Source organism: Chiloscyllium plagiosum, chromosome 2 (assembly GCF_004010195.1).
Source record: "Chiloscyllium plagiosum isolate BGI_BamShark_2017 chromosome 2, ASM401019v2, whole genome shotgun sequence".
In the NCBI taxonomy this organism is placed as follows: domain Eukaryota; kingdom Metazoa; phylum Chordata; class Chondrichthyes; order Orectolobiformes; family Hemiscylliidae; genus Chiloscyllium; species Chiloscyllium plagiosum.
The window spans coordinates 47,692,822-47,719,189 of NC_057711.1; the positions used below are offsets into that span (position 1 = coordinate 47,692,822).

General features: G+C 39.1%; 1 protein-coding gene across 3 annotated transcripts in view; it reads left to right on the plus strand.

The window, feature by feature from the left end:
* Positions 1–26,368, plus strand: part of adgrv1 (adhesion G protein-coupled receptor V1) — a 559,481-nt gene that overhangs the window by 250,004 nt on the left and 283,109 nt on the right. For all 3 annotated transcript variants that reach the window (XM_043709105.1, XM_043709113.1, XM_043709123.1), the window contains 7 exons: positions 2,579–2,699; positions 3,349–3,472; positions 4,176–4,314; positions 7,525–7,710; positions 12,267–12,502; positions 23,416–23,564; positions 24,172–24,373. In XM_043709105.1, the coding sequence (XP_043565040.1) occupies positions 2,579–2,699; positions 3,349–3,472; positions 4,176–4,314; positions 7,525–7,710; positions 12,267–12,502; positions 23,416–23,564; positions 24,172–24,373 (1,157 nt within the window). The remainder of the gene's footprint in view (positions 1–2,578; positions 2,700–3,348; positions 3,473–4,175; positions 4,315–7,524; positions 7,711–12,266; positions 12,503–23,415; positions 23,565–24,171; positions 24,374–26,368) is intronic.

The window sequence follows — 26,368 nt, forward strand, 5'->3', positions numbered from 1 at the left end:
GGTCTGAGCTGGGGCCTCAGCATTTTACAATTTACATTGATGACTTGGAAGATGAGAGTGAAGGCTTGATAGCTAAAATCACAGGTGACACCAAAGTAAGTAGAAACCTATATTATGAAGTAAACATAAGGAAGTTACAGATGGATATCAATGGATTGAGTGAATGAGCAAAATACTGTCAGTTTACCCCACCTCAGTCCACTCCCCTCCTGTCTTTTTACAAGCTGCCTTAATCTTACATTTTCTATTTGAATCTTTTACTGTGTTCAGGCTTAATAACATCCCTCACTCATATTTAGCTTATCTATCTGATCTATTGCCTTTTGCTTAACTAAATATAACTGATACCTTTGCCCCTGTAGAGATCCAAATATATTGTTTGAATAACAAGTTGAGTAGAAATGTTATGACATTCATGCCCTATTTTTTGTTTATATCCTCCCTGTCCCAGTAATGAGTCAGTAATTAATACCTCGTTTTTATTATTGACCTCCTCGGTCTGTCTACAGAGTTTCTTGTTTATTTCCCTTCTGTAGCTGGGACATCTATTGTGCAAGTCCCACCTTCAGGATCTTCCATTTAAAAATCTCTTCTATATCTCTGATCTATTATTAAATTGTTTCTGTAGCATTTCTGCCAAAGTTTGGAAAATGAAGAAGAGAAGCTATATGAAAATGTACTGCCGTCATAGATTGCTGGATACTTGGCTCCTTGGAAAAGAAGCAAGAGAACATGGTTGTAGTACATGTTTATCTACTGACAGTACGTTTTGGACAATACTCTTTAGATGTCTGTGGGCATAACCATTGGTTGTCGACAATAGTGAAATAGGTCACCTGTTGGCAAGCCTTTGCAAGGCTGCCATTTACAGTGGAGATATCTGATCTGATTAATCTTCTTTCATTCCTAGTGAAGTGCGCTGTCGAGGGCTTCCCAAATTGTGAGAAGTCTCAAGACAAGAATTTGGGATCATGAGCTTCAAAGCAACAGTGGTTACTATAGAACTTGGACTGTTTTCTGATTGCTGTGACGTCTTTTTAAATCCTTGAGTTTTCTCCTCTTTGTGGGCATGGCCTGATAGACTGCTTTCTGAGGCCCAGCTGCAGTTGGTGAAAAGGATCAACCTGTGGAAAGTTAGATGGTTATTTGGTTTTGAAGAAACACTGGCCTATCTTCAACTCCCCCAGTGCTCAAACGCCTGTTCACTCCCCTTTCCCTTCTCAATAACTGAAGCCTTTCCATCATCCACTTCTGGTTCCTTGTCTCTGCACAACAGCACTCATCTGGCCCAAATAGGGCCACATGAAATCCAGGACCTTAAAATAGACTCTCAAGTTGGAAAGCACTTGTGTAGTCCTTGCTTGGAGTTTTACTAGGGAGGTACAGCTGAACTCTGTAGTTATAAGAACAATGTCTTTTAATTTTGTGCTTTTGAGTGCTGAAATGAGAGAGAACTGTTTCAAAACTAATATTTGAAAGGGTGGCTATAAGTTTAAAAAACACAAGTAATCTGTCACCCATGGCAAGCCTCAACAACTGATTGAACAAACAGAAATTGAAGTTTGAGTTGCAGACAAGTTCGAGCCAAGGGTTATATGAATGCTACTTTCACTGACAATAAGAAGTTTGTTGGTCTCTATGGACTAGTGACCAATCATTCACTAGTGAGACCTTTTTGCCTACAATGACTGTGATCGGTTCTCAGATAATTGAACTGCTTAGAGCTGGGAGTACCTTACAGACTGAGAGAGAGGCGTTCATTTCTCCCCCAGCTTGGGAGTAGTCTCTCTTTTCTCTGCAGTCAAAACTCTCCATAAACGTGGAGAAAACCAGTTTATTTTCCCTGCAACAGTTGCTGTAAGCTGTGACTTGTCACTGATAAGCCAGAGACGTATAAGTGTACCCGCTATCCTGTGGCTTTCACCACAAATGGAAAAAGCCAGAGAAAGGCAAGTGAAGAAACAGGCTGGCTATGACAAAAATCATAAAGATCATCTCAACAACAGTACCTGGGACTGGTACTACTGAACTGTGTCTTTCTCGTTCTTCCCCTCAGTCCATCATTTATTTTACCGTATTTATCTGTGTGTAAGGGAAAGTTTATAAGAGGATTAGAGTTTTAATTAGTATTCTGATGTACCTCTGGAACAGGTGGGACTTAAACCCAGATCCTCTGGCCCTGAGGTAAGGACACTATCGCTGTACTACAACAACCATCATGGGTAGTTACATATGCTGATGATTTATAACTCTTTATCTGCAGCCGGAGTCTAATTACTTATAATAAATAGTCATTTTTGTTCAGTGCAGAAACCTAGTCCATGATTTCTATTAATCTAGGTGTGAAAGTCAAGTGAATCATGGAAACTTATGTACTTTGAAAAATCTTAAACACTTTTTGCCGACCCTAGGTAGCAGTGCTCGGTTTCCAGAGTGCAACCCCAGTAACACATTTAATGTATACCATTACATATTTCACCAAGTTCAAACTAGGAACATAGAAAATTTTAACTCTGTGTGAATAGAACTGTTGTCCTGCTCCAAAGATTACTAATTTGTTGCACTTTTCTTGTATTAGACTGAGACCAAAAAAACACTTAATTTACGCATTTATCCAGATACTCTTCTGGAGGGAGAAGAGCGGTATGTGATTCGGCTCGTATCTGCCACTAATGGTGCAGAAATATCCCCTATGTTTGGTAAGTCTGTTTCTTATGGCAATGTAATAGTTTTAACAAAAATTCTAAGACAAAATAGAAAATCAAAAGTAATGAACTGGAAATGATAGGGAATCAACTCCCTCTCTCTGTCTCAGTCTCACTGTCTGTCTGTCTTTCTCTCTCTCTCTCTGTGTCTCTGTTTGCCAGTCTGTATCTCTGTCTCTGTCTCTCTATCTCTCTCTTTCTTTCTCTCTGTCCCCCCCTCTATCCCCCTTCCCCACCCTCAAACCCCTGAGCCTCCTCAAGCTGCCAGATGATTTCATAGGCTGGCAGCTCCTGCAGTCCCTGTTGCACCAGTCTTCTGTGTTGGCTGATGTCAGGACAACAGGCAGGCCTATGAAGACACAATGTGCACTCAAGGAAGGCAAATCCAGGCACTTTGGAAAAGGAATGGATTTCAGTTCCATGGGTAAGGGGACAAGATGGGTGACCAAAATGGGTTTGATTCTATGAGACGGTATGAAGGAAAGGTGCCCCTGATTGGCAAGCTGTATATTAGGTGCTCCTTTGCAAAATGCATCCAGCAAGGTCATGTGATATCCAATGGCTTCTTATGGGCTTTAAATTTCTAAAACAAAATTTCCTCTGTTATTCATTTGACGAGATAGAAAGACTGTTTCTCCCACAGAAAGTGCCACCATCATCATTTTGGGTGACAGTGCATCATCTGGGATGATTGCCATAGCTGAATCAACCAAGCAGATCCTAATTGGAGAGCCAGTGGGCAGCTACAACGGGACTGGGTTTATAACGTAAGTGTCATTTATTTATAAAATCATTGTTGCAAAGACCATTAAGATTAACAGGTAAATTAATTCATCCTTATTTTTATGAAGTAAAGGTTGAATGTCCTTAAGATGGCTGTTAAGTATCTTTTTGACAGTCTTCAATTGCAGTTCCTGAAGGTGCTGAAAAAGCACAGCCAGTCAGGTAGCATCCAAGGAGCAGGAGAATTTACTGTCCTGCTCCTCGGACACGGCCTGACCGGCTGTGCTTTTCGGCTGTGATCTCCAGCACCTGCAATCCTCACTTTCCTCCAGTTCCTGAAGGGGCAGATTACAGTGTTTTTTTGATGATGGGTCTGTCTTACTGGAGCTATCTGATGTAATTGGGGCAGCTATTCACAGGTGTATATCCCCACATCTTCAAGTTATTCCTCCTTGGCAAAAAATGCATTGAAACAAATTTAGATTTTATTGTGCAAATAGAAGTGATCGCAGCACGAACACTTACTTGTTCCAAAACAATCTTCCTTTGCTAAGAGGAGGAATACTGAAGGAAAACATAATACCATACACATGCCCATCTACCATTTTCGCAATACAAATACGATGATTTACTGGTTTAAAGGGACAACATCATCTTTCTATTTTCTTCATAATACTTCTATTACCAGATTCAAACAAAGTGATTTTGTGTCATATAATATTTAATACCTTTTATTCCCTCCTACAGATTAGTACGTGGTCCAGCAATTTTTGGTGAAGTTATAGTTAACTGGATTATAATTCCAGGAAATCTGAATGAATTTGTTGAAACAAGTGGAACCCTTTTAATGCGTGATAAGCAGTCGTCGGCCACCATTTTGATTCAGGTGAGAGGATTTGAATACATTTTGGAATAATTCTCATCAAGACGTTTCAATTGTTAGTTGCTCAGGAATAAGCTGTGTGTTGCTGGTCTGTCAGTAAAACTGCCACAGTTGTCCTCAGCACTCTTTATTAAAGCATGTTTGGGATGGGGCTCAGGAATGATCAGGATTGCAACTTCTGTTCATTATCACAAGAACACAAGGTACTTTGGTACACGAGGTACTAGGTAAAATAATTATTGTTACCTCTTGATCAGATGGGTCAAGAGGCTGAGAAGTGGCAGATGGAGCTTAATTTAGATAAATGTGAAGTGCTGCATTTTGGGAAAGCAAATCTTAGCAGGACTTATACACTTAATGGTAAGGTCCTAGGGAGTGCTGCTGAACAGAGACTTGGAGTGCAGGTTCATAGCTCCTTGAAGTGGAGTCGCAGGTAGATAGGAGAGTGAAGAAGGTGTTAGGTATGCTTTCCTATATTGGTCAGAGTATCGAGTAAAGGCATTGGGAGGTCATGTTGAGGCTGTACAGAACATTTGTTAGGCCACTATTGGAATATTGCATGCAATTCTAGTCTCCTTCTTATCAGAAAGATGTTGTGAAACTTGAAAGTGTTCAGAAAAGATTTACAAGGATGTTGCCAGGGTTGGAGGAATTGAGCTATCGGGAGAGTTTGAATAGGCTGGGACTGTTTTCCTTGGAGCATCGGAGGTTGAGGGGTAACCTTATAGGGGTTTATAAAATCATGAGGGGCATGGATATGATAAATAGAGAAGGTCTTTTCCTTGGGGTGGGGGAGTACATAACTAGAGCGCATAGGTATAGGGTGAGAGGGGAAAGATATAAAAGAGGCCTAAGGGGCAAATTTTTCACACAGAGGGCGGTACGTGTATGGCCAGAGGAAGTGGTGGAGGCTGGTACAATTGGAATATTTAAAAGGCATCTGAGTGGGTATATGAATAGGAAGGGTTTGGAGGGATATGGGCCGGGTGCTGGCAGGTGGGACTAGATTGGGTTGGGTTATCTGGTCGGCGTGGACGAGTTGGACCGAAGGGTCTATTTCTGTGCTGTACATCCCTATGACTCTAAAGCTTAATATCACAAGTTATTAGCCTGTCAAATACAATATATTTTATTAATGTAGGTTCACTAATGTTCTTTAGGGAAGGAAACTGCCACCTTTATTCGGTCTTGTCTACATGTAGACCCACAGCAATGTAGTTGACTCTTAAACTGCTGCCTAGGCAATTAGGGATGGGCAATAAGTACTGGCCCAGCCAGCAACGCCCTCATCCTATGAATGAATAAAAAGACATATCCGGATACAGATATTTTTGTTTTATATGTATAAAATGCTGGATGCAGTCAGCGCATCATTCACTGTTCTAAATGGTGGAATGCATCAATGCTTCAGAACTAGTTAATACTGAAGCTTAAAATAACAAGAACTATATTAGAGGAACGGACAGGTTTAAATAAACAAGTGAAAATATCAAATGCCCTGTAAAATGTTTAAGTGGAAAATTAAAACTATATATTAGCTGGAACAATATTAACATAAATATAAATCAATAGCAAGCGTGATCAGAGAAATTGAAGACATTTATGAGACACAGAAGAAAGTGCGCATACATATATTCAAGAATAAATTACAAATGAACCTTTAATGGCTTGAAGTAATATTAGCATAAAGCAAAACTAGGTACAATGTGGGAAATCACAAAAACTTAAAAGTTGGGGTGGCAATTGGGAGAAGACAGGGTTGAGGTCGGGCGAGGGGGTGGAGTTGGGGTTGGGGGGTTGGGGTTACAGGGTGGGGGCGGGTATGGGGTGGTGTTGGACGGGGTTGGAGGGCAGGCAGGGGCAGGGTGGGAGCGGATGAGGTTGGGGCGGGCAGGCAGTGGGGGTGGGTGAGGATGCGGGGTCTTGCACACGGTGTGCTGCTGCCTAGTCTCCTGAACAGGGAGCAGATTTCACGAAAACTCCGAGCCCCAGAGGAAATCAATTAACTGAATAATCAGTTGTCTGAACGAAATAGTGCTCACTCATCTTGTTCCTCTGTACATAGATCCCTCAAAGTTGCCACCCAGGTTGTTAGGGTAGTTAAGAAGGCATACGGTGTGTTGGCTCTTATCGGTAGAGGGATCAAGTTTCAGAACCATGAGGTCATGCTGCAGCTGTACAAATCTCTGGTGTAGCCGCACTTGGAGTATTGCATACAGTTCTGGTCACCGCATTATAGGAAGGATGTGGAAGCTTTGGAAAGGGTTCAGAGGAGATTTACTAGGATGTTGCCTGGTATGGAGGGAAGGTCTTGCGAGGAAAGGTTGAGGGACTTGAGGCTGTTTTCATTAGACAGAAGAAGATTGAGAGGTAACTTAATTGAGACATAGAGGATAATCAGAGGGTTATATCGGGTGGACAGTGAGATGGTGATGGCTAGCACAAGGGAACATAGCTTTAAATTGAAGGGTGATAGATATAGGACAGATGTCAGAGGTAGTTTCTTTACTCAGAGAGTAGTAGGGGCGTGGAACACACTGCCTGCAACAGTTGTAGACTTGCCAGCTTTACGGGCATTTAAACGATCATTGGACAGACATTTGGATGAGAATGAAATACTGTAGGTTAGATGGGCTTCAGATTTGTTTCACAGGGTGATGCAACATCAAGGGCCAAAGAGCTTGTACTTCGCTGTAATGTTCTATGTTCTATGTGTTGTGGCATCGAGAGCTGTCCACAATACTCCAGCTAAGTGTCTTGTGTAAATTCAGCACAACTTCCTTGCTGTTATACTCTCTGCCCATATTAATTAAAGCCCCTGAATGCTGTTAACTGCTTTCTCCATCTTTACTTCTACCTTCAATTTTTTTGTACACTATACTGTCAAGTCCCTCTGCTCCTGCATTCCCTTAGTACTGTAGTTCTATTTTATCTTGTCCATTCACATTCTACATTCCAAAGTGAATTCATTCCTTTTGAAATCCCTCTTAGTTTGAGATATGTTCCACTTCTGGAATAAGATCCAGACATGAAATATTAATTCCTCTCTTCTCTCTATAGAAACCAGTGATCTATTGTGTGCTTTTAGCATATTTTCCTTCATTTGTCAAAGGATTTTTTGGTACCTCCAGTTTATTACAATTTGCATATATTTAAAATGTGTATTTGCTCAGATGTTTGGTTTGTAACTGTAAAACTACGTTTGCTGTTCAGGCAGTGGATGATGATATTCCTGAAGAGAAACAATATTATCAACTGCAGTTAACTGGTGTCAGTGGTGGTGCTATGATTAATGACACATCTAACTCTGCTAACATCACTATGGCGGCCAGCGATTTTCCATATGGTCAATTTGCATTCTTGAATGAACATCTCAAAACCTTTGAGAATGGAGAACAGGTGACAAAATTCTTAAATATATTTATAATATATTAAAGTAAATGGCATTTGCTACCTTGAATCAGCTCAGAATAATATTTTGCAGAAGGTCATAATTTATGTATCTGACTAGTCAGTGATTTAAGACTTATTAGCCATATGGAAAGGGATGGTATGGACTAATTTATGAAGAACACAAAGGTTAAAGAGTAACCAGAACCAAGAAAATTAAGGAAAGGATGCTAAGATAGTGTTGTAAAAATATTTAATAAATTTCATTACTTTCAGGAAACAAAAATGCTGCTTATTTTTGGATTAGTTGGTTGTCCCAGTAGCATCTGTTTCATTGATTTTAATCGCCCATTTTAGTAACAAGTTTCTTCTGCGATGCCTTCACTCCTATTCCCACAAATTCTGTAATTCCCCAACTTTTCTCTCTAACCACAATATTACCGGATATTATTAACTGTTCCTGCTTCTCGGGTACTGTGCCTTTCTCTTCAAATGTGATTTCAACACTCCTTCCAAAAACTTCCCCCTCTTACTCTCAGTACTTGTAAACAATCGTGTCATCTCCAATTTCCCTTTCTTCTTCGAAGTCCTTGAATGCTTTGTCACGTTGATGAGTTTTACTGAGAAGGCCATTCTTTTTTTCCCAATAGCATAAATAGCCCCCCACCCTCTGTTCACTTGGTCAATGCCTTGAAGAGATCAATTAAGGTAATATATAGTAGTGTCCTTTCTTTTGTGGCATTTCTCTTGTAGCTGCTAGACTGAGATGATCATGTCAAACATATGTGGTCGAGTTCTGAAACCACACTGGGATTGGGACAAATCTGCAGTCTGAAAGGAGAAACATAAGTGAATATATTGATGATGAAGTTCAGCCAGAGGAGGCCACAGTGGTTGCTGCATATGCTGTGATCACCATTATCCTTAAATCTCCTCTATCCAGCATTGATACACAAGTTCATGCAGATGCCTCAGAGGTGCTGGGTTCTTGTACTTGATGTGTTCAGGCATCATAGCATCAATACTGAAGCTTTGCCCATAGCAAGTGAGGCAACAGCTTTGCTAAACTCCTCCTTTATGTTCAAAAGAGCCCACATGATTTCCATTCCATTGAACCCCCAAATAAGGACAGTTGACTCAGTTTCCTTTGGGAGAAAGTGAGGACTGTAGATGCTGGAGAGTCAGAGTCGAAAAGTGTGGCGCTATAAAAAGCACAGCAGGTCAGGTAGGTTTCAAAAGTGTCTGACGCTCCACTGTGACCATGTTTTCCCTGGAGCGCTACTCACAAGCTTTGTTGAGATCTGTCTGACCAAAGAGAAGTAGGCAGGGCATGCTTGTGACTTTATTATTATAGTGGATATCCTGATGGTGCAGAATGCTAGCAGCAACACACTTTGTAAGCCTGACATTTAACTGTAAAGCTGTATCACAGTCAATGCACATTATTTCTACTTCTTGAAGTACGATGGGTGTGTGACTGTGTTTAGCATATCATGCAGGTATCCTGTCAAGAGAGCATAATGTCTTCATGGTGTGCCAAACCACTGTTCCCTCAGTACTTCAGTCATCAAATCAAAACAGAGGGTGGCTGCTGGACAGCAAAGGTTTGGCTCATGCAAAACTGGATGATTGGAGAAAGGTGAATGTTATTCCTCCATTCAAGAAAGGGAATAGGGAAATCCCTGGGAATTGGAGACCAATCAGTCTTATGTCTGTGGTAAGCAAGGTACTGGAAAGGATTCTGAGAGATAGGATTTATGACTATTAGTCAAACTATGTTTTTTCCAAAAGGTAATCAGCATGGCTTTGTGAGGGGCAGGTCATGCCTCACAAGCCTTATTGAGTTCTTTGAGGATGCGACGAGACAAATTAATGAAGGTCGAGCAGTGGATTTGGTGTATATGGATTTCACTAAGGCATTTGATAAGGTTCCCCATGGTTGGCTCATTCAGAAATTTAGAAGTTATGGGATATAAGGAAATTTGACTGTCTGGAAACAGAATTAGCTGGCCAAAAGAAGACAGCGAGTGATAGTGGATGGAAAGTATTCCGCCTGGAGGTCAATAACCAGTGGTGTCCCTCAGGGCTCTGACCTTGGACCTTTGCTCTTATAGTTTTTATAAATGACTTGGATGAAGAAGTGGAAGGGTAGGTTAGTAAGTTTGCTGATGACACAAAGGTCGGTGGTGTTGTAAATAGTGTTGAGGGCTGTTCAGGCTGTAACAAGACATTGACAGCATGCAGAGCTGGCAGATGGTGTTTAACCTGGATAAGTGCGAAGTGATTCATTTTGGAAAGCCGAATTTGTATGCTGAATACAGGTTAAAGACACGATTCCTAGCAGTGTGGAGGAACAGCGGGATCTTGGGGTCCACATACAAAGATCCCTCAAAGTTACCACCCAAATTGATAGGGTTGTTAAGAAGGTGTATGGTGTTTTGGCTTTCATTAATGGGGCATTAGTTTAAGAGCTGCGAGGTTTTGCTGCAGGTCGATAAAACCCTGATTAGATCACAGTTGGAATATTGTGCCCAGTTCTGGTTATCTCATTTTGGGAAAGATGTAGATGCTTTAGAAAGGGTGCAGAGCAGATTTACCAGGATGTTACCTGGATTGGAGGGCTTGTATTATGAATTGAGCTCGGGCTTTTCACAATGGAGAGAAGAAGGAAGAGAGGTGACTTGATAATGGTGTACAAAGTAATGAGAGGCGTAGATAAAGTAGATAATCAGAGACTTTTCCCCAGGACAGAAATGGCTGTCATGAGGGGTCATAATTTTAAGGAGAAAGTGAGGTCTGCAGATGCTGGAGATCAGAGATGGAAATGTGTTGCTGGAAAAGCGCAGCAGGTCAGGCAGCATCTAGGGAACAGGAGAATCGATGTTTCGGGCATTAGCCCTTCTTCAGGAATGATTCCTGAAGAAGGGCTAATGCCCGAAATGTCGATTCTTCTGTTCCCTAGATGCTGCCTGACCTGCTGCGCTTTTCCAGCAACACATTTCCATGTCATAATTTTAAGGTAATTGGAGGAAGATAGTAGAGTCAGAGACATTAGGGTCATTTAAGCGACTGCTGGACAAGAACATGGACGGCAGTAAATTAAGGGGTGTGTAGGTTAGTTTGATCTTAGAATAAGATCACATCATTGTGGGCTGAAGGGCTTGTACTGTCCTATATTGTTATGTTCTATAACCAACCCACCAAACTAGCATGCATAAAGTGAGAACTGTGCTGCCATACAAAACATCATTGAGAAGGTTCAACAGCTTGAACCACTCTAGATGAGCCCTGCAGCATGAGTCAATGTTCTCACAAAATCATGGCCTGCAATATTTGGCAGTAATTCAAATTTTACTGCAATCATTGTATATAATAGGCCCTGTGTCCATTAATTATGCCATAAACGAGTTGTGTAATGTACTTAAAGAATAATCTTGAAAATGGAAACCAAGACTTTGTTGAGATGTTCACAGTACTTTGAATGTCAGTACACTGAACAATCTGATTGTACTCTCCATCTTGCAAAGAGAACCTGACCAAACAATTTAGGCATTTTGAACAAGTGTGATGTATTATACAAGAAATCTGTATTGATATGAAATTTAAGAATCAGAGTAGGTGGAAGTGGATGATATGTTTGTTGTGGAGACTTGTTGAAGTTATAAGCTTTATCTAACCTTGTGATCTTATTCAGATAAACGTTTGCATTTGGTTAAATTTGAGATATTTATAGTTAGATGTAGTGATTGGAACCAGGTGGCTCTTATTGACTCTGAGATCCTCAATTGGAGTTGTTAACCTGGCCCACCAGGGGGCCCTAGCTGACAGAAATAAACAGAAGATTCAGAGAGTCTCCTGAGTTCAGGGACTGACTCTGAGCTGCTTGGCAACAGACAGTATACTATGCGCATGTAACTAAAGGGTGATGAGATATCAGCCTCTGTGTAGTTATTCTGTTAAGTTTAAAATATTTTGTTAAGTAAACAGGAAACATTAGTTAACAATAATGCTTCAAGTCTAATGAAATAATGCCATCTACATTTAGATCTGTTATGTTTTTGAAGAGAAACCTGACTGGTGATAAAATATCTCATAAACTAAATCTTATCTGATTTCTAAAAATAAATGTGATTGTCGAAAATTAATGGCAACAAAATCTTTGAAAAAAGAAGTCCCCCATTATATTCCCCGAAATATTTACATTACTTATTATCTATTTGCAATATGCTGTTTAGGTGCATTTAATTTAACAATGTGCAGCATAACAATTGTCAGATAAACATATATTTAGCCAATAGTAAAGTGCCTGCTACTTCTGTCTTTCACAGTTTTTTTGTGTTCAGCGTTCGATAGGTGCTACTAATGAACTATAGCTGCACAAAGGTTTCAGACTTGTATTTGTTGATGAAGTAGTAATTGGTATCTTAACTTATAATTTTTAAAGTAGTAACATGCAAGTAGAAATCTCTTCTTTGCAAACTTTAACACCGGATTTTTATTACATTGTGAAAGAAATTAATCCTTTTACGAAATGATAACCTTTATAATTTCCCATTTTTTGTCAGACTAATGTTACAATTGTACGATATCATGGCAGTTTAGGCAGCATTCACTTGTGGTATCAGGCAGACAATGGAACGGCACTACATGGCTTGGATTTCACCTTTAAGTCTGAGCAATTGGTTTTTGAACCAGGAGAACAGACAAAATGGATCTCATTTAATATTCTTGATGACAATATTCCTGAAGGACCTGAACACTTCTTCATAAACATTCTTAAAGTAGAGCTTCAGTCAGACAGGTAAGTAATCATGTGACAATATGGCACTGTATTAAAATTGAGAGATTGCCTTTTAATATCCATTGAATATGTCAGGGGAATGTTGGAATTCTATTACCACTTACAAGTTTTGGGGAAATAGCATTTTAAGCCATCAAATTTCAGTGAATTTATACACTAATAGCATACATCTGGCAGCTCTTGCAATCATACTTACTGTATTGAATCAATGTAAATGATTTTCATCTAAGATATGATTTTTTTCATTTCCAGAGGAGTCAAAATGCCATTTCAGGACTCTATTGTATTTGCCTTTCAATTAAACCAAAAGGATTCAGTTGCTTGTTCTTACAGAAAACTAAGGGAGCAGGCTGTAGAGTTTTGCTTTAGCACTAACTTTCACAGCTTCTAGTAGATGGATTAATTTGTCTTCAATTTTTGGACTTTGGAAGATTTCATGTCACCTGCTTATAACGAATGTTCATGCCAAGCAGAAGCTTGATTCTTTGAAAGCAATCATTCAAAAGGCTAAGGTTAGAGATGAAAAGTGTGAGGCTCTTGAGACAGAATTGCACTAGACCAATTGTTAGACCATGAATGAGAAGTGATTACAGTGACATACAAATGCTAATTCCACCTTTCAGGAGTGTCTTGTTGCCATTTTAAAGGCAACAGCATTCATGCACAATTAGTTTATTTAAAAAGAAGCTAAAAGAAAACTATAGTTGTATTGTTGGTTGCAAGATATCCACCTTCACCTTCATTCAGGGCATGAATCATGTAAAGGCACATTTTGAAAGTTTCTTTCACCTCATTGCATGAAGAAATAGTTATTCACAATGCTTAAGGCTTTTCTTTGAATTCTTAATGTAGTGGACTGTGTCCATATAGAGGAACATACTTTTTGAAAGGCAGATCCCAGAAAGAGTTGAACTAATTCCGAGTTGAAATTTTTTGTTCTCTCCTAGAATATTTCAATGACATGGCTTTAGAGTTGTTTTTGATCCAACTTCAGTTCCTTCCCTGTCCAGAGACTTCCTCCACTGATTTCCTAGCTTATCTGTTGAACACAGGATCGAGCAGTAGTGTTTCTACAGAATTGATTGCATGAATTACTATGGAACCTCTTTCAGTGTAATAATTGATTCTGAGAACTATCACTATTTTAAAATTTAAAGTCCCTCCAGACATTGCGTCCACAACCTCAAGAATATCCAAGCATAAGAAGTCAGAGCAGAAAAAGGAACCCCCTTCCTCAATCCCTCCCTCACTCATTTGCTCAGTCCCATCTGCCCATCCAAATAGACGTGCTGACAACAGGCTAACCAGGTTCAGGAAATGGTTTTCTTGAGACAAAATCCAGAGATTTAGGGTAGAGAGGTATTGGATAACTGACAGAGTTGCAATCCAGTTTAGGAGGAACAGAGTGTGAGTGTCATTGGATGCCCCTGATATGCAGAGGGTAACCCCCTGACTAAAATGCCTGCCCCCACTTTCTTTCCACCTATGCAGAGAGGGCAACAAAATCCTTTCAGAAACATTCTTTGCATTCTGGCTGCCTGCTTTTACCCAGTGTTTTATATCAGTAGAGACAGAGTATAAACCTGTGAGTTTGAGTAAGGTAATGAATCCTAAGGGTCACTCTCTATTTACAAAATCTAGTATTGTTTTTGCAATTAAATTGTAATTTCATCCAGGCATGGGCAAGATTTGATATTTTCTAATCAACCTGTTCAGAGATGTGATTACACACTACTGCAAAGGTGGTACTTGAACCAGACCTCCTGGCTCAGTGGTCAGGGCATTTGGGTAGGATTAAATGAGTTGGAGAGCAAATTGGCTTAGTTAATTAAGAAACTGGTCTAATAATTAACTTGTTTAATACAATCTTGTAAGTGTTGGGGAGCTCACATATCTAAAGCTCATTACTACAAATGCGGAAGGTTAGAGTGCAGTTTGTCATGGGAGAGTGCAAACCTGAGAGATTGTTAGTAGGGAATTTGTTTAGGAGTGGAGGGAGGTGGTCTTTTCTTTTTCTAATGTATTCAGGCTTCAGGAAAGCAGTAAAGTGTTAAGAAGTTGCATGAGATGCTACAGAGAGGCAGTGGCAGTTCAAATGTCCAAATCCCCTCATCCCAAAACGCGTTCAAATTAAATAAAAGGAAGCATCGTAGAGAAACAAGTACAGCATTTAAAAGACATCTGGATGGGTATATGAATAGGAAGGGTTGAGAGGGAAGTGGGCCAAATGCTGGCAAATGGGACTAGATTAATTTAGCATATCTGGTCAGCATGGATGAGTTGGACTGAAGGGTCTGTTCCCGTGCTGTACATCTCTATGACTAAACAGGCAAGTTGATTGTTGAGTATTTGCTCATTTGCATTGTCTTTTAAAGCTAAAAGATATATTAGTAATTGTAAGGTTTCACTAGGATTAATAATGTTTGAATTTACAAACAATTAATTAGGACATAATAAAATGGCAGGGCAGGTAACATGCTGTGACTGCAGGATTTGGGAACTCTTGGATGCTAATGTGTATTCTCAACTCAGAGTTTTGAGCTGGAGGATGAGTTACAGACAATTATATAGCAGGAAGTAGGAGAATGCCCTGGATTTTTATTCCAGGAGATGGTCGCAACTGTTTGGATACAATCTTCTCTTTCCATGCTTTATGACTCTATGACTATTTGATCAGTGATCAGGGTTAGGCGTGTTATGAATGACATTGGTATGGCAACTCAGGAGGTGAAGGAGCCTTAACCTTTGCAATTATCTGCCAGTTTTGAAATAGTTTCCATTTGCTTGGATGAGAGTGAAGGCTGAAGGATTGATGAGTATATTGACCATGGACACCATGGGACAAGAGGCCATTCACATGTGAGTAGCTGAGAAGGGAATGTAGTGGTAGGGAACGGGATTGACAGTGTTCTCTGCAGAAAAGATTGAGAGCCCTCAAGCTGCATGGAACGGGAAGGATCGAGTTGTCATTTAGAAATATCAATCTCACAGGCAAGACATGGAAAGAGTTTCTACATAGACAATAACGATGTAAGCACCACATTAAATGTAGAAAATACTAAAATGGGGGTAAAAGGCATCAAAGCTGGGAAAATCTAATTCCAGAATCAGACTAGGTAAGATAAGTGAATTAATATTGGAAATTAGTCTATAGATCTTGACCTTAAAGGATTGAGGGTACAGATCCAAGTACAAGTTAACAGATACAGCTTGAGGTTACAAAAATAATAAAGGACATAGCTGAAGGTTCTATATTTAGCACAAAACGAAATGAACCGATAAACGTAAAGCAATAAAGGAATCATAATCTAATTGTTATTACAGAGGCATGGCTGTAGGAAGACTTGGATAATGACTTGAATATTGAAGAGTTCATGTCATTCAGGAAGGACAGAATACTTGGAAAGGATGGAAGGGTGGGTATTAATTAAACTTGGAATTAGCACAATAAGAGGGATGATCTATATTTGGCAAACTAGGCTGCAGAGGCAGTTTGGGTAAAAATGAAAACAACAAAGGCCCAAGGTTAGTTGTAGGAGTGAAATGTAGACTTCTAACAGTAACCACACAATAATCTGAAGTATATAGGAAGAAACAACGAGAGTTTGACAGAAGGATAAATGATAATTATGTGGAATTTTAAACTTCACCGACTGGAAAATCTCGATGGACAAAGGTAGCCCTATAACGGGAGTTCGTAAAATGTTTTTGATATAGTTTCTTTGAATAGCCAACCAGAAAGAAGGCCATACTAGATCTTGATATTGTGTAACAAGTTGAGATTAATTAATGACCTCATAGTGGACATGCCTCTGGATTGCAATTATAACAATTAAAGTTTACATTCAGTTGCGAGAGAAAGAAATGGATCGAAGACTACTATATTAACCTTAGATAAGGGTAATTATGAGGTCACAAAAGCAGAGCTAGATAAAGTGAATTGGCAAATTAGGTTAAAGGATAGGTCAGTAGATTTGCAATGGGAGGCTTTAAAAATGATATTTCTGAATAAATAGTAGATCTTTTCCAATGAGAAATAGAAATCCAAGGGGATGATCCACCTTCCGTGGTTAACCAAAGCAGTTATAGGTAGAATCAAACTTAAAGTAAAAGCATATAATTCTGTGAGGATGGCCAACAGGTCGGAATATTGGATGGAATATAAAAGCTAACAAGATTCACTGAAAGATTGCGAAGGAGGGGAAAATATCAGACTATGAGAGAATAGGAATATAAAAAGAAAGTAAGTGTTTCAATGGACATTCATAAAGGAAAAGAGTTAACAGAGTGAACATTGGTCCCATAGAGACTGGGGAATTAGTGGAAAGTAAGGAGATGGCAAATGAATTAGACAGGTTTTGTCCATTGATTTTCACCATGCAAGTAACATCACAGAAATAACTGTAAATCAGGATATCTAATGAAGGAAGGAACTCCAGAAATGAACAATCATTGGGGAAGTGGTACTGAAGAGGGAAGGAGCCAGAAAGCAAGGCCAGTTAACTTAACATCTGCCATAGGGAAGAATTTTCAAGCTATTCTTAAAAAATGTTATAGCAGTATAATTAAAAAAAACACAAGGTAATGAGGCAGAGTCAGCATGATTCTCTAAAAGGAAAGTTGTGTTTAATTAATTTGTTGGAGTTCTTTGAGGAAGTAAGATATGAAGGTGAACAAGTGAATGTAGTTCAGTTGGGATTTCCAGAATGAATGGTGATCCATTTCCTAATGTTTTAAATCAAAGATTACTGCAGAAAAATAAAGGTCATGGTATAGGGGTAAAATATTGGTGTGGATATGAATCAGTTAGCTAACAGGAAGCAGAGAGTGGGCATAAATGGATTTGATGAGATGTAATGAGTGATGTGCCACAGGGGTCAGTTTCTGTATATGACTTGGACAAAGGCTGATGACATAAAGATAGTTGGCTAAATACATTGTAAAGATGACTCTGGATACTCTAAAAGGATACAGGTCATGTAAGTGAGTAGGCAAAGATCTGGAAAATGGAGTATGATGTGGGAAGAAGTTCATTTTGTTAAGGACAATAAAGAATAAAGCATTTTATCGAAGTGGTGAGAGATTGCAGAATTCTAAGATGCAAAGGGTCTGGGTGTACTAATGCACAAGATTAGTATGCATGTACAGTGATTAATTAAGAATGCTAATCAAATGTTATTTGTGATTGCCAGAGCAATTGAATACAAAAATTAGGAGGTTAGTCTTCAGTGATACAGAACATTCACCAGACACACCTGGAATGTTGAGTGTGGAATTAATTTATAAATGCATTATAAATAGTTCATAAAAATTATATGGACTACTGCCTTATGAAAATCTCTTCCAAGAATAAGTTGAATAGGCTAGACTTGAATGTATTGGAGTTTAGGAAAGTAAAATGTCACTTGCTGAGTATGTGTGGAAAGCGTGTTTCTTCTTGTGGGAGAATCTAAAACTAGGGTTCACTGTTTAAAGAAATGGATCATCAATTTAATACACAGTTGAGGAGACTTTTTTTTCCTGAAGATCAGGAGTGTTGACAATTCTTCCTGAAAAGGTGGCAGAAGCAAAAGCAAACATAGACTGCTAGGAATAGATAGAAGGTGAGAGAGCAGATCAGCCATGATCTTGTTGAATACAGAATAGGTTTGAAAAGCTGAGTGGCCAACTTCTGCTCCTAATTCAGATGCTCATGAGGAAGCATTTAATTACTGATTAATTGAACAGTTAAGAATATCAATATGCCCAAGCACTAATGGGCAATTTTAAATTGCAAAATGCTTCAAAGGTGGGTGGAAAGGAGGTGAGCAGTGTAACTGACATATGTCCCATCCTCCTAAAAACATGCCTGGATGTGGGAGATTAAATACAGACCCCTGAGAGACCAAACATCTGTCTATTTTAGCCTTAAGTACATTCAAAGATGAAGTATGTATAACCCTCTGAAGAGAATTTCAATGACTCAATGGTTTGAGTGAAGCACCTTCTGTTAATCACAGTCCTAAATGATCAGCTCTCACTCCTGAAACTGTGCCCCAGTGGTTTTTATGATCTGTGGAAGGTTTCAGAGTTAGAATCCGTGAGAATTTTTTTTTCCTTGTTAATTGCTTCACAATTACAAAATTTTTGACAATGTGGCTTCAGTCTGTGCAGTTAAGGGCATATTTTATGATCGTAGTGGGAATCTACGATCTGTTGATTGAGGAATTACACATAGTCTTCATCTCCATTTTGTCATTGTCTACAGGCCGTTATAATATAGTACCTGCACAAAAATTTGATTGCAGAAAATAAATGCATTCACCCTTTCTCTGACAAAGTCGTGACTGAAGGAATTATTTGTTACCTTTTAATGTGTTATTCTAGTAATTATTTTTCTCTGTCAAGTGAGTAAATTTAACTTCAGTGGTAAGAATACAAGTTTATTCAAGATGTTTTGTCAATCAGTCTCAAGCTGAATGCTTTATGGTGTGCAATTGTAATTGACCTAAGGATTATGTTAATGAATGAGCATTGTACATAGGTGGAGCAAAGCAAACGTTGGCTACACATTTGTCAATGCATGCTGAATTGGTCTCAGTTCATATAATTATCCCTCATTTTGTAAAAGAATGTTGAGTTATACAGTAATTCTCTGTCTTTAAGTTTGTGACTTCCAGGCACTTTTTATTCATGGAAACACTAGAACACTCAGAAGCATTCTCTGTTTTTCCATGATGTATGGCTGGAATGAGTTCATAATCACCAATCAGAAAGGAATCACTTCCTTTTACCAAAATAAACCTGCTACCTTTTAGACTTCAAAATGCCAGGTTTTGTAAAAGTAGAGTTGGGACCGATCTTTATACCTTATAATGAAAATTTATGTACAGAGATACCAACAGGCAAATCTTAACCTGGGAACCATAGTTTCAGTCTGCTTCTATTTGTAGAGACTCAAATTAATCCTCAACTAATGTCCACTACCTGAATATAATTAAATATTTAGCTTACCATTAACACTGTCATCCTCACTTAATATGTATGTCTTAATGCAGGTTAAATATTTTGGACATTTTCAGATCTCAGGTACTACCACCCACTCACTATCGGGGGGATTTCAGAAGGTCGTTCTGCTGGTTGGTGAAGCTCACCAGTGACAGCACAGACCAGTTAAAGTTAACACTTTTATTTCTCGAAGGCAAAACTTTTATAGTTGCATCCTGTCTTGCTAATATTTGTTGGTGAAACCAAGCAATTGCGTTATACGACTAACAAAAAACTCATCAAATATTGATTAACGCAGTGGATTGCACTCTCAAAGTCACTATTTATACACTATATGGTACATGGTTAGACTTCACCATTGATCATTTTTTGTCATTAGATTTTTATGCATTTATTACACTGCTTAGAATAATAGACATCTAGAAAAGTAAATTTCTAATTTCAAGACATATTTCTGATTCAGTTGACAAACCTTTCTTATCTAATAAACTGAGGTTCATATTGATGTTTGCATTATAATGATTCATGTGTACATTTTTTTTAGCAGTAATCCCTGAACAGCATTTAAAAACTGGATTTTATACTTTTTACTTCCTGGCAGCATGAAATTAGGCAACTTTGTGGGGAAGCCTGCTCCAAATTTAACCCTGTGATTTAACAGGCCCCGCCCCAAACTGCCCTATCAATCTTTACAGAACTCCTTTAGCTGAATATCCATGCTGCATTCCTCTTCAGGACTGCAAACAGTCTTGGCAGTACCCACCACTTCCAGTATTGCTGCTGTGACAGAAGAGCATCTGGTCGACTGCACTACTTCTCTAAAGGGACAGAACTCCTCCCTGAAACCAATTAATACTCTAAGGCTGTTTAATGATTGTAGGGCAAGCCCAAAGCTGTTCTTTCACTCCTTTGTCCAAGAATGCACCACGATCTCTTCCCTGATTAGTGCCATTTATATAGCTTATTACCACATAGCATCGACAAAAGACCATAACATCTACAAATATATCAACTGATTTCAGCTGAGCATGTCATTGTTGATCAGTTTCATAGAATCCCTACAGTGTGGAAACAGGCCTTTAAGTCAACAAGTCCACAATGACCCTGGAAGAGTAACCCACCCAGACTCATTCCTCCTGCCCTATATTTCCCGCTGACTAATGCACCTGACCTACACATCCCTGAACACTTTGGGCAATTTAACATGGCCAATTCACTAAACTGCACATCTTTGGACTGTGGGAGGAAACCGGAGCACTTGGAGGAAACCTACACAGACGTGGGGAGAATGTGCAAACACCACACAGACAGTCACTTGAGGCTGGAATCTAATTTGAGTCTGTGGTGCTGTGAGGCAGCAGTGCTAACCACTGAACCACCATGTCGCCCACACATAGTCAAAATAACCTATCAGTTGAGTGTAGTTCTAGCGTCCTGAAAACAATATCTGAATGATAAAACCATGTGCGTTTGGCTAGTTTAGTTTCAGACTCCTTTTGAAATGTAGTCATCCACCCATTCCCCCCAAAAAATCAGAACTTTAAATTAAGCAAAATGCTTAATTCTGGATGCGATATTGCATTTTTTAAAAAACTTTTAATTAAAAGCCCAATTCGAAAGACTCTAAACTACAAAATATTGGGGAAGACTTTAATTCTACTTGCCTGTCCCAAACCAGGCAAGTTATAATTGCAAAGTCACTTCCCTGTTTCAAACTGGACATAAACAGTGTGCTTATAATTTTTGATTATGGGGCTTTTGTTATGCTTAGAGTCATGGAGATGTACAGCACAGAAAAAGGCCCTTCAGCTCATCAGTCAAAAAGGCCCTTCAGCTCATCAGTCACCGAAATACTCTAATTCAATTTTCCAGGACTTGGCCCATGGCCTTATTTAGATGAAGAGCTTTTACCTGAAAGGTCAATTTTCCTGCTCCTCGGATGCTGCCTGACCTGATGTGCTTTTCCAGCATCACACTCTCGACTCTAATCTCCAGCATCTGCAGTATCCACCTCTGCCATGGCCTTATTTGCCGTGGCATTGCAAGTGTAAACCTAGACACTTCTTAAAAACTGTGACTTTCTGCTACTACCACTCTTACAGGCATTGATTCCAGATTCTCACTATCTTCTAGGTGAAAAAGATTTTTCTTCATACATCCTCTAAATCATCTGCCCCTTACCTTAAATGTTTGCTCCTTGGTTATTGATCCCTCTATCAAGGGAAAAAGATTAGATTACTTACAGTGTGGAAACAGGCCCTTCGGCCCAACAAGTCCACACTGACCCGCCGAAGCAAACCCACCCAGATCCATTCCCCTACATTTACCCCTGCACCTAACACTACAGGCAATTTAGCGTGGCCAATTCATCTAACCTGCACATTTTTGGACTGTGGGAGGAAACCCACGCAGACACAGGGAGAATGTGCAAACTCCACACAGTCAGTCGCCTGAGGCGGGAACTGAACCCGGGTCTCTGGCGCTGTGAGGCAGCAGTGCTAACCACTGTGCCACCGTGCCACCCATGGTGTTCTTCCTGTCCACCTTACCTATGCCCCTCATCATTTTATACATCTCAATCATGACCCTCTCAATCTCCTCTGCTCTAAAGCACCACTGTGCTCTTCCAGCACCACTGATCCAGAATCTGGTTTCCAGCATCTGCAGTCATTGTTTTTACCTCTGCTCTAAAGAAAACAACCCCAGTCTGTCCAACATCTCTTTATAACTCAAACTCCAGAAACCCCAGCAACATTCTGGTAAATCTCCTCTGCACCATCTCCAATGTTGCAATTCCCTTTGCTGTCAAAACAGGCTAAATAAACTGGTAGCATCTGTGCATTTTAAGCTGGTTTATTAAAAGGAAAAGATTGCAAAAACTTGGCATCTCTCTTAATGTCAGGATGCCCCAAAGCATTTTACAGACAATGAAGTATTTTTGAAGTCTGGTCACTTTTGTAATGGAAGAAACGTAACAAGCAATTTGTATGCAGCAAGGTTTCTCGAACAACAATATGAAATGCTCCCAGATAAACTACTGATGAAAATGTTCTAAAATGGCTAAAAATAAATGGTGGAACTGAAAAAAAGATAAATAAACATGAAAAAAATTTAAATGTTTTAAAAATGCAAACATTGCTTCTGTTAGATTTTTAGTTCTAGTTCTTCCTCACTTTCCAATCTCCTTCTGTACTACCTTTTAATACTTCGTCTCTATTTTTACAGTCAAATTGAACATACAACCTATCTATTTGAAACTTCTTCATGTCACAAATGTTAAAATACACTACTTGTTACATTTCTTCCCACTGGCACGCACCTTCCAAATAGCCTTTAGCTCAAAGCTAGCTCTGAAGTCTATTTTTACAGCTAATTCAGTTCCTCAGTTTTAAGCATGACATATAAGAATTAATCACACCAGAAAAAGAGCTGTCACTGTTTAAGCTTTAAGATTACTAGTCCAGCTGCATCGTACTACACAGAAGGAAGCCATTCAACCCACAGTGATTGAACCAGCTCTTTGAAAGAGCACTCCAACTACCCTTGCTCTGCTGCTCTCTCCTCATCGAACTGCAATTTCACTTTATCAGTTATATAGAGAGGAACCTTGATTATCCGACATTTGATTATCCAAATTTCGGATTGTGCAGACAGAATTGCAAGGTCCCGATGTTTGGCTAAATTGTGTTATCCAGCATTCAATTATTCAAACATTCGATTATCCAAACAAAATACTCCCCGCAAGTGTCGTTCGGATAATCGGGGTTCCTCTGTGTATACCTTCTTTTGAAAGTTACTATTCTGTTTTCAGATACTGTATTCGTGATCATCATAACTCACTCAGGATGAAGAGAAAATGATCTGTTTTTGTGCTTACATCTGGCTCATAATAAATTGCAATTGATTACCCTTCTATGTTTCACCAGTTTTCATGATTTCACTGTTGGAGATCATGGCCTAAAACCAGATCAACCTCCTGCATTGGGTAACATCACATCCATTAGGATAGTAATACAAGCAAATGATAATGCAGAAGGTATTATAGAGATCGAGCCACAATTCATTCATATAGAAGGTAAGCATCCCCTCCCCTCAATTCCTCAAAATGATGTATGAATGACAGTGAATGTGTATAAGCTCAGATTCTGCAAATTTCCAACAAAGCTATGTTGATGGAGATTTTAACTCCAAGAATTGGGGATACAATTTTACCACAAGCCACCTTAAACAGGAGACACTATGTTTTATGTTATAAAATGTGTAATAAAATTTGAGGTGGAGAATTAATAGTGATTTAATCAGTTGAAGCTGATTTATAAAGCACTGTTGACAATAAAAATATATCGTAAAATACTATGTAATTAATTTTTCATTATAGTCTCTGTACATATTTGATTCTGTATTGGACACTCAGAACATAGAGAAGTATTTAATTTATTAAGTGAGTTATATTATCTAACATGGAGAATATGAATGTAACAGAAAAAAAGAAAAAAACAGTTTTTGAATTTAATGACAACATACAGTTGGATTATATTGTTAATTCCATCTTACTGCATGAGCACACCTATATCACAAATCTTTGTGGTACTAGTGAAAATTAGATAAAGTGATTGCATAGCATTTAATTATCTGACCAAAATGAGGATTAACCATTATCAATCCTATATTTGATTGTGCAGTTGAGGAGGACGTTGGGATACTTGGAATTCCTTTGATAAGAAAATGGGGGACATATGGATTTGTCACTGCAGAGTTTGCTTCTCGAGCTATTACAGCAACTCCCAATGGAGTTGATTATAATCTACCTAATGGTACAGTCACATTCTACCATGGACAAAAGCAGGCCTTTATCAATGTAACCATTATTGATGACATAGAAAGGTAAGAAAAATACTTGCTTAAGTATCAAAAGGTTAGTGTTTGAAACTGGCCATCAGACTAACTAACTGTTAAACTGACTCCTCTGAAATGTCCATCAAATTCATATAGCAGATTGTGCCAAACAGTAAGACCATAACATTGAAATAATATTGCAGAGAATAATACTGCTCAGTGTGTACCCTATTCTCGGTTTGGGCAGAAAATACCATGGTAGACATGTTACTGCAGCATTACTATTCAACAAAACAGGTTAGATTTTTCACCCTTCCAGGAATGAATGGTAGCTGGCAGCTCTTAAGGTGATGGCATTCTCTCAGTGCTGCATAGAAATGTCAGCCTAGATTTGTATGTTTTAACTCTAGAAACACAATCTCTGACCAAGAATCAAGAGTAAACACTGATCTAATTGGCACTTAAATGGAAGGAGTATTTTAAAAACATTCCTTCAAGATTAAGTGGTCTAAAGCATCATGATTGCCTGCTATTTTATACTTAATGCTGATAAAATACTATTGGAAACTGCTGAGACCACTCGGTAACACAAGCAAATTATAATTAAAGATGGTCAATAAATCTAAACCTTGTAAATTCTGGTTCTTTTTAAAGCTAATGGGGACAGCAATTCATTTTTTTCTCAGATTTCCTAATAGATACATAAACTCATAAAAGTATAGGAGTTGGGAGGTCATGGTGCAGCTGTACAGGACACTGGTTAGGCCACTTTTGGAAACTGTGTTCACTTCTGGTCTCTCTCCTACATGAAGCATGTTGGAAAAATTGAAAGGATGCAGAAGAAATTTAACGCTGTTGCCAGGGTTGGAGGATTTGAGCGATAAATAGAAGGAGTATTTTACAAACAATCCTTCAAAATTAAGTGGTCCAAAGCATCATGATTACAGCATGGAAACAGACGCTTCAGTCCAACTCGTCCATGATGACCAGATATCCTAAATTAATCTAGTCCCATTTGCGAGTACTGGCCCATATCCCTCTAAACATTTCCTATTCATATATCCATCCAGATGCCTTTTCAATGTTGTAATTGTACCAGCCTCCGCCACTTCCAATGGCAGCTCATTCCATACATGCATCACCCTCTGCATGAAAAATTTGCCCCTTACATCTCTTTTTAAATCCTTCGCCACTCACCTTAAACCTATGCCCTCTAATTTTGCACTTCCCCACCCCTTGGCTATTCATCTTATCCATGCCCCTCATGATTTTATAAACTTCTGTAACATCACTCCCCAGGTTCCCAGACTACAGGAAAAACAGCCACAGTCTATTCAACCTCTCCCTATCTCTCAAATCCTCCAATCCTGGCAACAACGTTATAAATTTCTTCTGCATCCTTTCAAGTTTTCCAACATGCTTCATGTAGGGGAGTCCAGAAACGAATGCAATATTCCAACAGTGGCCTAACCAGTGTCCTGTATAGCTGCAACATGACCTCCTAACTCCTATACTCAATGCTCTGACCAATAAAGGCAAGCATACCAAATGCCTCCTTCACTATCATGTCTAACTGGGACTTCACTGTTAAGAAGCTATGAACCTGTAGTCCAAGGTCCAAGTTCAGCAATGTTCCCCGGGACCTTACCATTAAGTGCATAAGTCCTGTCCTGATTTGCCTTTCCAAAATGCAGCACCTCACATTTATCTAAACTAAACTCCATCTGCCACTCCTCTGTCCATTGGTCCATCTGATCAAGATCCTGTTGTACTCTGAGGTAACCCTCTTCACTGTCCATTCCACCTCAACTTTTGGTGTCATCTGCAAACTTACTAACTATACCTCCTCTATTCATATCCAAATCATTTACATAAATGACAAATGGAAGTGGACCCAGCATCAATCCTTGTGCCATACCACTGGTCACAGGGCTCCAGTCTGAAAAGTAGCCCTCCACCACTAGTCTCTGTCTTCTACCTTCCTGCCAGTTCTATATCCAAAATGGCTAGTTCTCCGTGTATTCCATGAGATGTAACCTTGCT